The sequence below is a fragment of the Dromiciops gliroides genome, chromosome 5 (genome assembly GCF_019393635.1).
Source record: "Dromiciops gliroides isolate mDroGli1 chromosome 5, mDroGli1.pri, whole genome shotgun sequence".
NCBI lineage: Eukaryota > Metazoa > Chordata > Mammalia > Microbiotheria > Microbiotheriidae > Dromiciops > Dromiciops gliroides.
Genome location: NC_057865.1, coordinates 79,814,584 through 79,831,465, shown reverse-complemented (window position 1 = coordinate 79,831,465; position 16,882 = coordinate 79,814,584). Strand labels below are relative to the sequence as shown.

At 39.1% G+C, this 16,882-nt stretch overlaps 1 protein-coding gene across 1 annotated transcript in view; it reads right to left on the bottom strand.

The window, feature by feature from the left end:
* The window catches only part of ADARB2 (adenosine deaminase RNA specific B2 (inactive)), a 682,058-nt gene that overhangs the window by 215,246 nt on the left and 449,930 nt on the right, over positions 1 to 16,882 (bottom strand). The window contains 1 exon segment of the mRNA XM_043968556.1: positions 856 to 942. Within this exon segment, the coding sequence (XP_043824491.1) occupies positions 856 to 942 (87 nt within the window).

Below are 16,882 nucleotides of genomic sequence, written 5' to 3'. Positions count from 1 at the left end.
CCTTTAAACACTCAACAATATGTTAGAAGCACGCAGGCAATATGATACATGCCAAATGATGCCAGGGGCTTCAATCATGTGGGCACACACATACCGAGGGAAGAAAAGCTATTCTATTTCCAGGCAACTCCATTTCCCCACTACCTCTGACTCTTATGGGCCCTCTAGCCTCCTATCACCATCCAAGCTCAGGAAATATGGCTTGGATCCCTTTTCTGATCCCAAATCTGGGCTGCCTAGTCAACACTGGCTTGGTAGCTCTCCAGGATCAAATGCCCAAGATCAATGTTGGGGCTCGCTTCTGCCAGTTGGACTCTTTCTTGTTTTTAACACTTTTGCTAGCTGACACTTTTCCTTTTGGAATCAATCACGTTCCCTTCTCTTTTGGGGAAAGGAGTGGGGTGGGGACATGGGGGGTGGGGCAGCCTGAGCAAAGAGGGAAAGAGCACATCCCAAGAGTTTTTATATTTGTCCTCAATTTCCAGGCTGGCCCTGGCAGTCACACCCATGTTACTCTCAATTCACCTTAAGACAAGCATTCCTAATCAGGTGATTGGGATGGACTGGTAGATTTGGAAGCTTTATTGTTTTCCAAATTGGTTTTCACTATGCCTTACCCTTCATGGTTTCCAGGATGCCCAGTGTAAATGAAAGGATAGCTTGGCAGCATCTAGAGGGGGCCTCTTCTCTGATTTTCCCAGGGGAGCAGATCCCCTCCTTCCTCCCACTTGTGATCTAGAAACTCTGTAGGAATTAAAACTAGTTTTGCCTTTCAAGAAGCCTAAGAGGGATGTGGGGGGTGGGGACAGGGACCCTGTACTGTTTCTCTCTTTAGGAAGAAGGGAAGCTGCTTACTTAAATTGTCTTCATCTTCCATATTTGTGGCACCAGAGCTTAGGTACTTGAAGGGAGCGATGAAAGTTGACAATATGCTTACTTTTTCTGGAAAGGAAAAAAAAAAAGAAAAGGGAATGCACTTTTGACACCAGTGTTTCAGAAAAGCTGAATTCATTCATATGTCCTTATTACCGATTCTTAGGACAAGAAAGGGTGAAAGGTCACTTTGGTTTCTGCTGCTTAATTCTGTCTCAGTCTTTTATCAAATTTCCAGCTGCATTTTATCAAATTCTTCACTCCATCCAATTTTCTAGTTAATGATTTCTATCTTTCTTCTTTCCCTTCTTTTGGCAACTTCCTCCTGCTTCATGTTCCTTAAAACTTTAAGTAATAGGCCCTAGGGTGATGATTTTTCATCTGCTTTCAAGATATTGCTTGGGCGCATAGTTTCCTATTCATTTAGGTTCCCTTTACAAAGAAAACACTATTTTAAAATGTCAGCCTTAGAACACCACTCCCTTTTTATCCCATATGGAGAAGTTGTTCTTCGGGATTTGAGGTAGAGGAAGAAAAAAGACATAGAAATTCCAATGAAAAATCTGGTCATGCCTCACCCCCTAAAATGTCTGCTAGACTGGAGAAGAATAAAGAGCGAGAGGCGGGAGAGGGGTATATGAATGTAAAAGCAAGTTATTGTGCCATAAGAAATAGTGAAAATAAGGAAGTCAGAGAAACATAGGAAGATTTACAGATATAAGATACACATATTCAAGAAAATGATATATACAAGGACTAGAATCTAAATGAATATATTGCTAAAAGAAAGATGAACACTGAATAATGGGAAAAAAAACAACACTGAAGGTCTCAGAGAACAGATGTTGAAAAACATCTTCCCTGTTCAGAGAAGTAGGGGATGACTAAAGCAGAATACTGTATACATCATCAGATGTGATTAAGGTATTGGGTGATTTTTTTTGTCACTAGACAGGGTTCAATCTGGGAAGAATTTGTACTAGCAATGATACAGATACAAAAAATAAGAGAGAGAGACAGAGAAAGACAGAGACAGAGAGAGACAGAGAGACAGAGAAAGAGGAGGCAACATAAAAAGGACATTTTGCTTTGTGGGCATTAAGAAGGGAAGTAGGATTATAGCATCCAAAAGGAGAAGGATGCAATCTCTCCCTTGTTCCCTATCTGCCTCTATCTTTCTAGACAGATGATAGAAAGAAAGGTAGATCAATAGATAGTAAACACTAAATAAGTGTTCTTTCTATGTGCCAGGCATTACACTAAACATTTAGGATATAAATACAAGCAAACAAGGTCATCTCTACCCTCACACAGTTTATATTCCAATGGGGGAAACCAACACATAAAAGAGTGTTAGAAAGGGGAGGACTGGGAGAGGATATCCATCTTGTAGAAGGTGGTGAAGTTCATAGAGTGAGTTGAGCTGGAGTGAAGTGATCATGGCTTGGGTCCCTCATGAGATAGATGGTGGTTCACACTAATCAGGAAATAGAGTTCCTTTCCCAAACACAATTCATACCATTCATTAGGTAGTCAATGATTTTTTTTAGTGTGGAAAAGGGCCTTAGGAGTAATATCCAGTCCAATCTCCTCAATGTAAACACAGTCATTTCGATTGAGTGAAATTATATGATATGCCAAAAGTTACTGGAAGGGTTGGGTCTAGGGTCTGACTCCTTGGCCAATGCTCTTTCCACTAGAAAGAGAGTGCCCCACTGAAGTCATAGAATGAATTAACTACTCAAGGCATGTTACACCAGGACTTCTTAAACTTTTTCCACTTGCAAACACTTTTTGTCCAATAAATTTTTATGCCACCCCAGGTATATAGGTATATAAAATAGCTATGCATAAACTTTTACCACTGCTGAATTTTTCATGACCCTCACATTCACATACATGACCCCTTATGGGGTTGTGTCCCACAGATTAAGAAGTTTTGTCTTAGACAACCTGAGACACTTCTCCCAGCATCACTGAAATGTCATGGCTTATAGGGTTTCTCTTAGAAAGACTAGGAAACCCTAGCAAATTTTACTAATAAAGGAAATTACTAATAAATTTTTACTAAAGAGAAAGGAGTCACATAAAATGAGTGAGAAGCACTATGGGAAGAAGAAGAATAAATGACTGCCAAAGACAGTCAAAAGGAATGTTGTTCATTTTCCCAGTTTTCCACCTACTAAAACTGTATTTTTTTTTAGAAATACATTTTAGGGGCAGCTAGGTGGCACAGTGGATAGAGCACCGGCCCTGGAGTCAGGAGGACCTGTGTTCAAATCCGGCCTCAGACACTTAACACTTACTAGCTGTGTGACCCTGGGCAAGTCACTTAACCCCAATTGCCTCACTAAAAAAAAAAATACATTTTAATTGTTATTTGTTTCTACATCAGCTGAATTCTACCCTACATCCCTCTGCCTCTCCTTCCAAGAAAGCCATCTCTTATTCAGGTGGCAGGGAATAAAAAAGAAAATTACAGTAAATTTTTAATGCTAGTCAACTAGCCTGATTTGTCACAGTGTAAAAGGACTTTTTGTCATCTACACCTATCCCTAAATCCCTTCCATCTCCCTACCACTTGTTTTTTCTGAAAGGATGTCCAGGATAAATATTTTAAGTAAGGCTTCCTTTAGTTCTGACATTCCTGTCCCCTTCAAAAATGTGGATCCTGTTTTTCTTATGCGCAGGTACACCTTTCTTATGCATGTGTGATAACTGACCAACCACATTTCCTTAGGAGAAAAGATCTGGACTAATGGAGTCAGTCCTTCGTGGGGGAGAGGGGAAAGAACCCTTAACTTAGCTGGTGTCACAGGAAGTGAGTGTGAATACTGTCTCTTGCTACTTACTTCCTGTGTGACCTTAAGTAAATTACCTTCTCTGAGGATCAGTCTTATTTGTAAAATGAGGCTATATTAAATGAACTTGAAATTCCCCTTCAGCTTCATAACTGTAACTCTATGAATACTGTTGTTCATTTGTTTCAGTCCTTCATGACCCCATTTGGGGTTTTCTTGGCAAAGGTACTGGAGTGGTTTGCCATTTCCTTCCTTAGCTTATTTTACAGATCAAGCAATTGAAGCAAAGAGGGATAAGTGATTTGCCCAGGATCACACAGCTGGGAAGTCCTTAAGGCCGAATTTGAACACTGGTCTTCCTGACTCTAGGCTTGATGCTTTATCCATTGTGCCAATTGGCTCCTATCAGATTATTATTTCCCATTATTTGCTACAGTCTTCAAGGGTAATGGAAATAGTTTTATATGGATGATATGCTAAGATACTCTCTCTGTCTGTAGAAAGCACCTATGTGGGCCCAACTTTTCAGTAAGGTAGAAATAAGTCAGGAGGACCTGAGTTCACATCCTTCCTCAAATCCTTACTGCCAGTGTGACCTTGGGCAGCCCACTTAACCTAACTTAGCCTCAGTTTCGTCACCTGTAAAATGGAGCTAGTAATAACTCATACCACCCAAGGTTGTTGTGAGGATCAAACAAGATAGCACATATAAAGTTCTTTGCACACTTTGCTAGTTATTATTCAAACAATTTGGGTCATTTTCTTTCTCTATTTATTCTGATATTTCTATTTATTCTCTATTTATTCTGACAGTCAGGTATGCCACAGCAGCTACAGTTGGTAGTTCTAATTTAAAAATTTTCACCTTCCTGTTGGCCAGACCTGTAGGTTTAAGTTTGCTCTGGTGAAGCCTTGGGCCTCTTCTCCCATTATCCTTTTGTTTCCTGAGAACACAGGAGCAGCAGCAAGGTTCCCATTTGGAATTCATTCACCAACTTGCTTACAGCTATTGTTTCCAGTGGAGAGAGGCCCGGCAGCAACACAATGTTCACCTCAAACTGAACAATAAATAACTGTAGTCCAAAATGACTCTTCCTTATTGGGTCTGCCTAACAATAGGAATCAGCTCAGATAAGGGTTTTCGCTCCTGTGAACCCCTCTTGCAGCTCTAGCTAATTTACAACCAGAGAATGAAATCTCTTGCTTGAGTTATAATTTCATTAAGGGATTCCAACAATGTTATGAACAGCGAGTGTGAAGTTCAAATGATTTAGTCAGGAGAATCTAGAAATGAAATTACATTTATAATATAGACTGGTGACAGCCATACCAAAAATATACTTATGCATCTTAGTTCAGGGCTGGCCCTAGGCAAACCCCAACACAAATTTGAACAAGGTGAAGTCTGCCTATCTCTCTAACAACCACCTCCCCCCCCCCCTGCCCCCTTCCTAGAACTGTAATTGGAGGCAACTAAGTGGTTCAGTGCTGGGTCTGGAGTCAGGAAGACCTGAGTTCAAATCTGGTCTCACACAATTACTAGTTGCATGACCCAGGGCAAGTCACTTAACCTCTGTTGGCCACTGGAGAATGAAATGGCAAACTACTGCAGTATCTTTGCCAAGAAAACCCCATGGACAACATTGATGCTTTATGGTCCACAGGGTCAGAGTGGGACACTACTGAACAATAAGACAAGAGGCGTAACTACTCTGGGATAGTGGGAGATACCTAGACTTTAGCTGTAAATTACCACAAGTCCCATTTAGTTACTTTTAAAGCAACACAATAGCAGTGTGTGTGTGTGTGTGTGTGTTTGTGATTTATTTTTAATTTTTTAATTTTAGTATTTTTAAATTTTTAAATTTTTGTGGGGTAATGAGGGTTAAGTGATTTGCCCAAGGTCACACAGCTAGTAAATGTCAAGTGTCTAAGGCTAGTTTTGAAATCAGGTGCTCCTGAATCCAAGGCCAGTGCTTTATCCACTGCGCCACCTAGCTGTCCCTATGTATAATTTATTTGGGTGGCAAAGCTCTAACTAGGGTGAGGTAGCTGGGGCGTTAACCTAGGTGCTGAATTTTGAAGGTGTTGAATCCTTCAGCAGCAGAAACAACAGATATTAGTATTTCCATAGCAAGAGTAAATTGTTTAAATAAATAGCTACTCTGTGTGTATGTGTGTGTGTTTGTGTATGGGGGGGAGGGAGGAAAGGAAAGGGGAAGAGAGGGAGAGAGAGAGAGGGTTGTCTTCTTACTCACCCCATCGTAGCTTTCCTTCATCCCTAGTAACATCATAATTCTGTCCTGGGGTCTCTGTCTCCCCAACAGAGGGTAATATCCCACTGTTGTTCTGTCATCGTTAGTCACATCTGTCTCTCCATGACCCTGATGAGAGTTTTCTTGGCCAAGATACTAGAGTAGGTTGGCATTTCCTTCTCTAGTTTATTTTACAGATGAGGAAACTGAGGCAAACAGGGTTAAGTGACTTGCTCAGGGTCTCACATCTAGGAATTGTCTGAGGCGAAATTTGAGCTGAGGAAGATGAGTCTTCCTGATTCCAGGTCCAGTGAATACTGGGCCACTAGATGCCCCCTCAAATGAAGGTATTTGCCCCTTGCCCCAGATATGAAAAATTCCTGATTGTAGTTCTTTTTTGGGGGTGAGGGAAGTGCTCTGGTTTTTGCTCCATTTCCCCTATCTCTACCTTTAGTCAACTAGTGCTTTTATGTGCTCATTCCTTCTTCTCTCAGCAAAATGTGTCCCCTAGAACTGTATCAGTATCAATCATTTACCCCTGACAGTGAATTTAATTTGTCTTAGGGCCTTTGTGTTTTAAGCCTTATCCTTCACCATGTGATGAAAAGCTCTGAACATTGTTGAAGGGATTTCAGGCATCAGTGAACCCCTTGGAGAGAAATTTGGGGATTGAACTTATAAGAAGAGGTGCTTACCTTTTGGGAAACCATAATTAGCTTAATTAACATTAATTAATTTTACAACTTAAGCCTATATTCTGCCGTTGGTTCTATATTCATGTGGCAGGGAACAAGGAATCCTAGGATTAAAGGGTGGATCATGGAGTTATTCCTGATCTCCACACTTTCATATCTATCACTAAATTCCTTCAGTGCTTCAGTATCCTTAGCTGCAGAAAGAACACATTCTGCCCTAGCTAGGCACATAAAAAGAGATACAGGGATGAGAAGAGATATAGATTTTTCATGAAGTCCTAGTGTAATTTACAAATATTACTAATAGCTAGCATTTATATGTTGCCTTAAAGTTGTGAAGAAAATTTATAAATAATATCTTATTTTATCTTCACAACAACCCTGGGAAGTAGGTGCTATTATTATCCTTATTTTCTACATGAGGAAACTGAGGCTGGCAGAAGTTAAGTAATTTACCTAGGATCACACATTTAGTAATTGTCTAACAATGGATTTGAACCAGCTTTTTATGCATTGCATAAATCAACATTCCTTCCTTCCTATTTTTTAGAAAATGCCCACTATGTGCCCTCAGGCAATGTGCTAGGTGATAGGGATATAAAGCCAAATGTGAGATAGTCTGCCCTCAAGAAGTTTGCATTCTACTATAGGATAATGATAGAAAAAAGGTCTACATCAGTAGGTGGCATGTCAAGTCAAACTGAATTTTCTTCTTAGAGATGATACAGATTATCTTTTTGCTAGCCATTGGATGTTTTCCAATTTTCAAGAGAGCTGAAGAAAATGTCATTTATGTACAGTTAGAAAATGTGGTCATCCTAAATTTAAAGACATTTGCTTTTTAATGCCATTTAAAGAATATTTCTTGTCTAAAGTTATTACAATTTTAAAGTACACAAGGATTCTATGAACATCCAGTATACTTTCTCTCTCTTGACTCCTAGCCATGAATAGGTTTAACAAAAGGAAAGACCATTCCTGAATCCTGTTGGAAAGTCCTGGGCTTTAGCAATGCTTTTGTGTGTCTAGGCTGGACTGTGAGTCTAGACTGAATTTCTGTATTTGTCTTAAATTAAGCCATTTTAGAGCTAAATACATTTTTCAGCTGACTTTCTCAATGTAATTTTCAAACAATGTATAGGTAGGGGGTTGGGGGAATGTGAGGAAAGGAAAAGAATGAGCATGAATACCTAATATGTGCCTCCCTGAGTGTTAGGGACACTAGATCTCAGTTCAAAAAACAAAGTTGACCAGACAAGGTCTGATGTTTCCATGTCTCTACTGAGTTAGAGTCTAGCCGTTTATCCTCAACGTCTTTCAGTCTGCTATTTTGATTTTCCAAGGCAGAACCACATAGAAGGAAGTGAATGATAAAATGCTGGAAGTTGTCCTGTTTTGGGACAGAACAGTAGGGTCATCCCGTTACCATTAGGAGACATGGAGTGGATAGCATAAAGGGAGGAGTACTGTCCTTGAGGTCAGGACATACACATTTTTCCTCCAGCTCACCTTACCAGTTGCATGACCGTGGATGAGTGAGCTAATCACTGATCCTAAGTTTTCCCAAATAAGAATATTATATGTGCTAGCTAATCCATGCAGATTTTAGCCATCTTAGTGGATAGTCTTAGTGACTAGCTTCAGGTTCAGATAAATTAAGTGAATTGCTCATAGTAACATAACTAGTATGAGCCAGGAGTGGGATGTGAGCTTACATATTCCTGACTCCAAGGATTCTCTTGTCAATAATAGGCACAATATGAATCAGTTATAGTTATTATCACTGTTACCACCACTGGGAAGAAGGCAGCCTTGGATGGAGCCCTGGGCCTGAAGTCAGGAAGACCAAAATGCAAATCCAGCCTCAGATATTTCCTAGCTGTGTGACCCTGGACAAGTCCCTTAACCCTGTTTGCCTCAGTTCCTCATCTGTAAAATGAGAAGGAAGGGGGGAACCACTCTGGTATATTTGCTAAGAAAATCTGAGATTTTGTCACAAAGAATTGGACATGACTAAAAAATGACTGAACAACAACAGTTGTCTTTAATGGAAAAGAGTGGAAGAGTCAGACACAACTGTAATGAATAAACAAAACTGTTGGGAAATAATTTCCTTGTTTGATTATTAAGAAAAAAATAGGGAGATGGCAAATTCAAAATAGCTCAGAAATGCAATTAGTCTACATTTCAGACAGAGCCATGAATTGAAAAAAATGAATGGGAGTGAAGGAAATAATTGTTATTAGGTCTATTTCTTCCCTCCTAGGAGGCAAGAACAGCCACTTTCAGGGCTTGACCCAGACAAGTGTGATGACAATAAAGTGGCAGGTTAAGAGTCAGGAGGATAAGTAGGAGGAAGAAATAAAAGCTGGCCACGGAGGTCAGAGACACTCATTTTAAAAAGCAGGCAAAAGAAATATAAGCATAGAGTAGCCTATCTCTTTAGTATAGGCCTCAATGCATTCTTTCATAGTTCCTCATAGCATTGCAGCAGCATCAGTCTTAGTACTCTATGATAATTTGTGTTCCCAATTATAACTTGAGGTCATTAATAACAAAGTAAAATTATATATCGTAGTCAGTTTAAGAGGTTAGGGAAAACATAATCCACTTCAGAAAGGTTTCCATTTTACACGGTACAATTTTTTTAACGAGTTTTTCTTCAAGTAGTAAACTTCAATGAAATGAAAAAATTCATTACATGCAAAAGCTTGTCAGGGCAACTAAGTGGTATAGGGAATAGAGTGCTAGGTCTGGAGTTAGAAAGACTCATCTTCTTGAGTTCAAATCTGGCCTTAGACTCTTTCTTGCTGTGTGACCCTGGGCATGTCACTTAATCCTGTTTGCCTCAGGTTCCTCACCTGTAAAATGAGCTGAGGGTAGCTAGGTGGTCCAGTGGATAAAAGTACCAGGCTTGGACTCTAGAAGACACCATTTCCTGAGTTCAAATCTGACATCAGATACTTCGTAGCTGTATGACCCTGGGTGAGTCACTTAACCCTGTTTGCCTCAGTTTCTTCATCTGTAATATGAAATGGAAAAGGAAATGGCAAACCACTCCAGTATCTTTACCAAGAAAACTCCAAATGGGGTCACAAAGAGTTGGACATGACTGAATGACTAAACACCAGCACCAGCAATAGCAACAATAGCTTGTTAACAGACAATGCCAGATCAAATAAGGGGCTACTGCATTCCTAAAAGGAGAGTCAGCAATTATACTTATATAAAAATACTTTAGTTTTCTGGAAAAAAAAGAAAAAATGCTCATATGTCTCTTCTGATCTTTCCCATTTTAATGCAAATGCTTGAAATTGCACATTTCTACTTAGTAAGCCACATCACCAACTTCAGGCCCTGCCAAGCAATTACTTCACTTAGGAGCATGACAGTTGGTCACTACAGAACCCTGAGGTGCCCCCCTTCCCCAAAGAGGCTTCTTTTTAAATGCCATCTTTATGTTTTGCTTCTCTCCCCATGTCCCTCGAAGACACTCTAACAGATGGTGTTTCCCCAACGTGACCCACTTTTTCTATATACATATACTTTCAGCTTCATACATATATAGATTTCCAGTATATGTTAACTCCTACCCAAACAACAACAGAAATGATCACTGGCAGCTGAGCTGCCCCAGAAGCCAGTAAACAGACCTCCCCAGGGGCAGGCAAAAAAAAGGAAAAACAATTTAGAGATGAAGAAAAAGATTTAGCCTCAAGCTCTTCCAGGGCTCTGGATTTTTCAAACACCACAGGTTTAAAGCTGACAGACGTCCTATGTGTGTCTAGAGGGGAATTTGGACAACTTTTTCCCCCTTTTTATTTTTTTGAGATTCTGAGGCCATTCCCAGTTTTTCAGACACATGCCTTCCTTCTTAACCTGGGATCTGTGAACTTGTTTTCTTTTTACTATTATGATAACTGTACTAATTATAATTGTTTTCCTTTAGGATTCTATGTATTTCATCCATTTAAAGACACTATTCAGAGGTCCAAAAATTTCATTTGACTGATGCTATAAGGAGACCTTGACACAAAAAATTTTCAGAACCTCTGCTTTTAAGTGATATGGAATGAGAATTTGGCATCCAGGTGTGGCCTTTTGACATTGTCCCTTGTTTGCATTATGGTCTTTACAAAGAGAAAGAACTATATACAGAAAACTTTTTAAAAAACAATTCAGCTAATTATCTGCATGATTTGGATAGAATTCCCTTTTATTGACAAAATTCCTTAGATATTGCTTTCATGTGCAATTAAGAGAACCAATGTATAATGCAAGCATTGAAGGTTGCTTTGGTTTAGCTCTTTGGATTTTAGAAAGGAGAAGGCCCTTTGCATCTGGCTTGCCAGGTTACCTGACAAGTGCTGTCAATTCTACCTCCACACCATATGTCACATCTGCCCCTCCTCTCCACTCATAGGGCTTTCATCCTATTTCAGGCCTCATTTCCTCTTGCCTCGAATACTCTTATAGGCAGCTAGGTAGCCCAGTAGATAGAGCACTGGGTCTAGAGTCAGGAAGACCTGAGTTCAAATGAAGCTGCTCAGAAATTACCTGTGTCACCCTGGGCAAGTCACTTAGCTTTGCCTCAGTTTCATCTGCAAAATGAGCTAGAGAAGGAAATAGCAAAACATTCCAGTATCTTTGCCAAGAAAACCACAAATCGGGTATGGGGTCATGAAGTGCCAGATACGACTGAAACAAATGAATAATTCCAGTAGCCTCTTGATGGCTCCTCCAACTGCTATTCCTGCTAAATAATCTTCCTAGAGCACAAAGTCTGACTGTTGTTCCCTGCTTAAGAATCTCTGTAGATGCCTTGTTTACTTTATTATGAAATATTAACCAGTATGACATATAAACTCCTCTTGCTGGCATTTAAAGGTTTTCATAACTAGGCTCCATCTGCCTTTCCAGGTTTATTTGACATGATTCTTCCTCAAGGAGACAAACTGGCCTGTTTGCTATCTCAGAAACTGGTATTCCTTCTCTTGCCTCCCAGCATTTGTACTTCTTGCTATCCCTCATGCCTGGAATTCACTCATTTCTCCCTTCTACCTCTCAGCATCCCTAGTTTCTTCAAGGCAACAATGACTATGCTGCAAAACCAGACTTGATATTGGATTACTTTTAAGCTAGTGTATATAGCATGTTAAGCTTTTTACATTTTGCTATGTCGTGGAGTAACTATGATTTATTTATGGAAGGAAGAAAAAAACAATTAAAAAAGATCCCCCTATACCAGATGAAAGCCCTTCCAGATGTGTTTGATGGGTATGGATTGTGATGGAATGATATGTAACACAGAAAAAGGTGATACTTCTTTCTCATGAGAAAGTGGCAATAGAAATAGAAATCTCCTGGGAGATGTGATATTTGTTAAACGAGGCTCCCAAACTTCTAAGGAAGGACTTGCCAAGGTACTCTGCCAAACCTCTGAGTTTCAAGCAGTTGCTTCACTTCATGGTGCTTATGGTAACTGATTAATATAGAAATGACATGGCATCATCTTCAGACTTTTAACTGCACTCGTCAAACCAGTTGTTGCTGGTAAGGATTACAGCATGCTTTCTCCAGACATTGAGCTTAACAATACTGTTTAACCTTGAACTGATTTATTTTAGGAATGGTCTAAGCTCTGCCTTTCCAAACTATTTGTGGGTCAAGATGTCATCAGCAGAATTATTCACAATAGGTACAGGTGTGTTGTGAGGAGTTGAACATTTCCAAAACCCAAAGCAACTTAGGATATTTTAAGACTCTAATACAAGACAGGAAGATTTTTAGGAACAAGCCCCCTGACAGACTTTCATTCCACAAGTAGAACTAAACAAATTGAGAACTACTTAAATAATAACCATTCATTCATAAAAGATGCATTTTGAATACCTACATGTCCTTTTCCTATCTGTGTTAAGCCAAGGATTGCAGTGAGGACTGTAGCTTCACTCTCTCAAAATGCCCTTCTCTCACCACTGCCAATTGGATTACCAGTGTGGGGCAGCCTTTGGGGGCAGGACAGATGCTGGCCAAAACTCTGTCTTTCCAGAAAGAATGATTAAGGCTGGGGGAGTGAGAAGGGTCAGAGAAAAAAAAGGATTCTTGAGGTTTAAATCACTGTTGCCAGGCAGTGATGGTGGACACTAATTGTGTGAGAAATTCTTTCTGTTGGTCAATTCCAGGCATAGATGAAACATGGGCCAGGTGTGCTAGCATGCTCTTTGCATGGCTATGAAGCCAGTGTGAAGCAATATACAACACCAATCCAAATTGTCTCCCCCTACCCAAACAGCCTGACGAGTTGTGGAAGCCACAATAAAGGAAATAGAGATGGAAGGAAAGACAAATAATCTGCATCCTTTAGAGACTTTGTGATGAAGTGCAGACAGCAATGGCCTCAGAGCCAGGAAGGCCTTAGTTTGAGTCTAGCCTCTGACACATATTGGGGCCTCAGCGCCTCAGGCAGTTGCAGAGAAGGCACTGACTTGCATTGGAAGAGGAAATTTCCTCAGCCTGGAGTTCTTTATATCAAGGAAATAGCAATCCCAGTGCCTATCCTCTTCTGTATGTCATTAAAATAAATAGTTGGGTAATATCAAGTGTCAATTTTGGGCCTTAGCATGTCTTCCTTCTTCCCCGCTCAACTTTTTTTTCCCCACTTGCTCAGAAAATCTTATTCATTAATCAAACCACACATTTTATGCTTCTTTTATGTAATTTTCACACTTTCTGGGAATTTCTGTTTTCTGTTTAGTCCTCTCTGGCCATGTCCATCTCTTAGATTTCCTACACCTCAATCCTTAAAACTCAAAACCCTCATTGCTAAATAAGCACCTGAATTATTGTCTAAGCAAAAGGCTTGCCACACCTACATCTTTCGACACGTGTTGCTATTTCTCAAATCTGGTAGTTTTATACACAGTTAAACCCCAATATGAGATAGCTCATCATATGAGTAATTCAAATATAATACAGATCAATAAAAAAATCTAAACACAATCCTCTCATTATACTACTTGTGAAGTGAAGTTTTGTTTATAGTTTCCAAACAATCGATCAAAAAGCATTTATTAAGCACTTACTATATGCCAGGAACTGTGCTAGGTATTAGGGATGCAAAGACAAAAGTTCAAATAGTGTCTGCCCTAAAGGCATTTTACACATTATGACAGAAACAATACATTCATACATATATACATATATGTGTGTATGTATCTATAAGTATCTGTATATGAGATCTCACTAGGTGCGGGTGTATGTGTATATCTATATCTACACACACGCACACACACACACACACACACACACACACACCTAGTGGGATCTCAACTTCACCGTCATATTTCAATGGAAGTCTTTTTTTTTCAAATGTGGTTTTTATGAATTTATGAACATTGTCCTTCAGGCACAAAGTGAATGTTGGTGGTATATCATCAGTTGTGAAGTTTTTCCATTAGTGAGGCTGGATTTGCACTGATCCATCCACATATTCTTTTCCTACCCTTTCTCACTCTCTTATGAACATAAGCAATTACAAAGTACAGACAGCTTGGTGTAAGGGATTGAATTTTGGACCCAATGTTAGAAGACCTGATATGAGTCCTGTACCAGCCTCAGCTAAGTGATCATGAGCCAATAATGTAACCTCTCAGCACCACGTTACACTCATTTGTAAAATGGGAACAATATAGTTGCATACCTTTTCTTTTGGGGTACCTTATGAGGCAACTGCTTTGTGAACTTTCAGGCACTAAAGAAAAATGAGTCATTATCATTATTATTATTTGGACTATCAGTGTTATAGACCTGTATGTAAAGACTTTTGTAGATTTTAATGGGTTATACACATGTGAACTAATTATTGTGAGACATGCCTTGCTTACACACGCAGTACAGAGGTTCTGGTGATGAGGTACAAAAGAGAACCCAGATTCAAATCCAACATCTGGGCAAATCTCTTTCACTTGGGCTCAGTTTCCACATCTTTAAAATAAAGGTTTGGACTATATAGCTTCAAAGATTCATTCTGTGTTCCTACATTGCCAAGAACAGCTACTAAATAAATGTAATAAATCGGCTAGCTCAGTGCTTTGAGTATTTATGCTAGCTAGTTAGAACAGACAAGTTGGTAAAAAGAGGTTTACATCAACTGTTCACAGACCAAGGGCCATTTTCACAAGCTCTCCAGAGAAAGATAAGACTGACTTTGAAATCCAATGTCATTTCCCACAATATTTACAAGTAACATGTAGTTTCCATGTGGCTTTCCTGCTAGACTTTATACTAAAAAGAAAGGGTAGTTCTGTAGGATGGGCAGAGTCCAGGTTAAAAAATCCATATTTAGACACAAATATTTGCCCCTTGGTCTATGCTGTTTCTTGACACTTTTGTACTGGAGGATTGGAACAGTCTTGAGTTAATAAAATTGGAGAGGTTGGGATGATTTGTGTTTTCATGGAATGGATTAATCTTCAAAACCTTGGGGTATTAAAAAAAATCTTTTTCAGACTTAAGGTCCAGAAACTGACTGGGAGAACCAAACGGGTTTCAGTTTTTAAGGAAAAGCCTTATGGCTTGTTTCTTTTTTCTTTTTAGTTTGTTTAAATGTTCATTTTTAATAATATCATATCCCCTCTTTAAATCAGTTCATTTATGCCTAGTTGTATGGGTAACTTTGCTCTATTTGATGTAGCCATATGAAAATTTCTGATTTTAACTACCTATGAAGAAAGAATGTGGCTTTAAAAAAATACGGCATCAACATCTTGGTTTGATGCCTTGGGGAAACTGTCTCTTGGAGATGCATAATTTTCTACCTTCATTCTCATAGGAACTGTACAAATCTGAGCTGCTGGAGACCACAGGAAGAAGCAGCAGGACTGGGGACTACATAGGGCTTTTAGTACTTAACTCAAAAGACAGTAATTAGCTAGAGGAAATTATTGAGAAATTTTTGCAGGCAGCTACATCCAGCATGAGGTTGACCTGATCAACATCATTTAAAAATAACATAGTTAATACATCAGAATTAAACCCCATCATAAAGTTGCGAAACCCAGCAGAAACATTGGTAGGCTGATTTCCCATAAATAATATTGTTCATGGGATATTAGACTTGGAGGTGGAAGGAATCTCAGCAGTCATCTTGTCTAATTCCCTCATTTTACTCAGGAGGAAAACTCCTAATAATAATTGCGGACATGGAAAAGCTTTCTAAGCTCTTTATGTGCATTTAAGACTCACTACAGTCATGACATAGGTACAACAGACATTATTAATGTCATTTAGAGGTAAAGAAACTTTGGTTCAGACAATCTAAGTGTTCTGAACAGTGTCTGCCCCAGAGTGAGCACTTCATAAATATTTGTTGACTTGTGAATGGTCACTAAATGCCAGATATGGGATTTGAACTCAGGTCTTTCTGATTCTAAGTTTTATGCTTTAATCACCACACTATTATGTCTCTTCCTTTCCTATGGAATGAATTGCTTCCTGGACAATGGGTTTGTCAATTGTCATAATTTCATGGAGCCAATGAATGATGTTAGGTAGAATATGCCAATTTATAGTTTTTGGCTTTTTTTTTTGTTTTTGGTTGTTGTTGATTGAGTCATATACATACATACATACATACATACATACATACATATATATACATATATATACACACACACACATATATATATATAGTCAAAAAAAAGTTTGCATCTTAAAATCTTTCTCTGTGCTCCAAAATTTCAACTTACAATACTACTACAAATTAATTAGAAATGAATGAGTAGCTTAGAGACTTACATAAATAAAACATGTAATTGGCCAGTGCCTTTGAATTTTTTATAGCTCAGGTACTTAATGTGCAAAAGAGAGAGCCATAGGTCCACCTTTCTCAATAAGAGTTATTTGACTTGTGTGATAAAATAATGGGATTTAGCAGATACTCAAAGACCCACCTGGAGATTCATCTAAACTGATTGAATCAAGTGAGAGTGATTGACTGCTGATTAGCTTACTTCAAAGTTAACTAGATTGTAATCACACCTTGCTAGCCCTTAATGGATTTGGAGGATGCCAACCAATCAGCTCGAAGCAGTAAGGACCGCCTCTATTCCAGACCTATAAAAAGCTTCCACAATCAGTTTGCTAAAGAGTTCCTGATTAAAGCAGGCTGTTGGAGGAGGACTTGAGGAAGAACCCAACCAGGCTGGAACTCTAGGCTACATAGGCTTTTTCTTAACTTTCTGAACTCCTTGTGAAT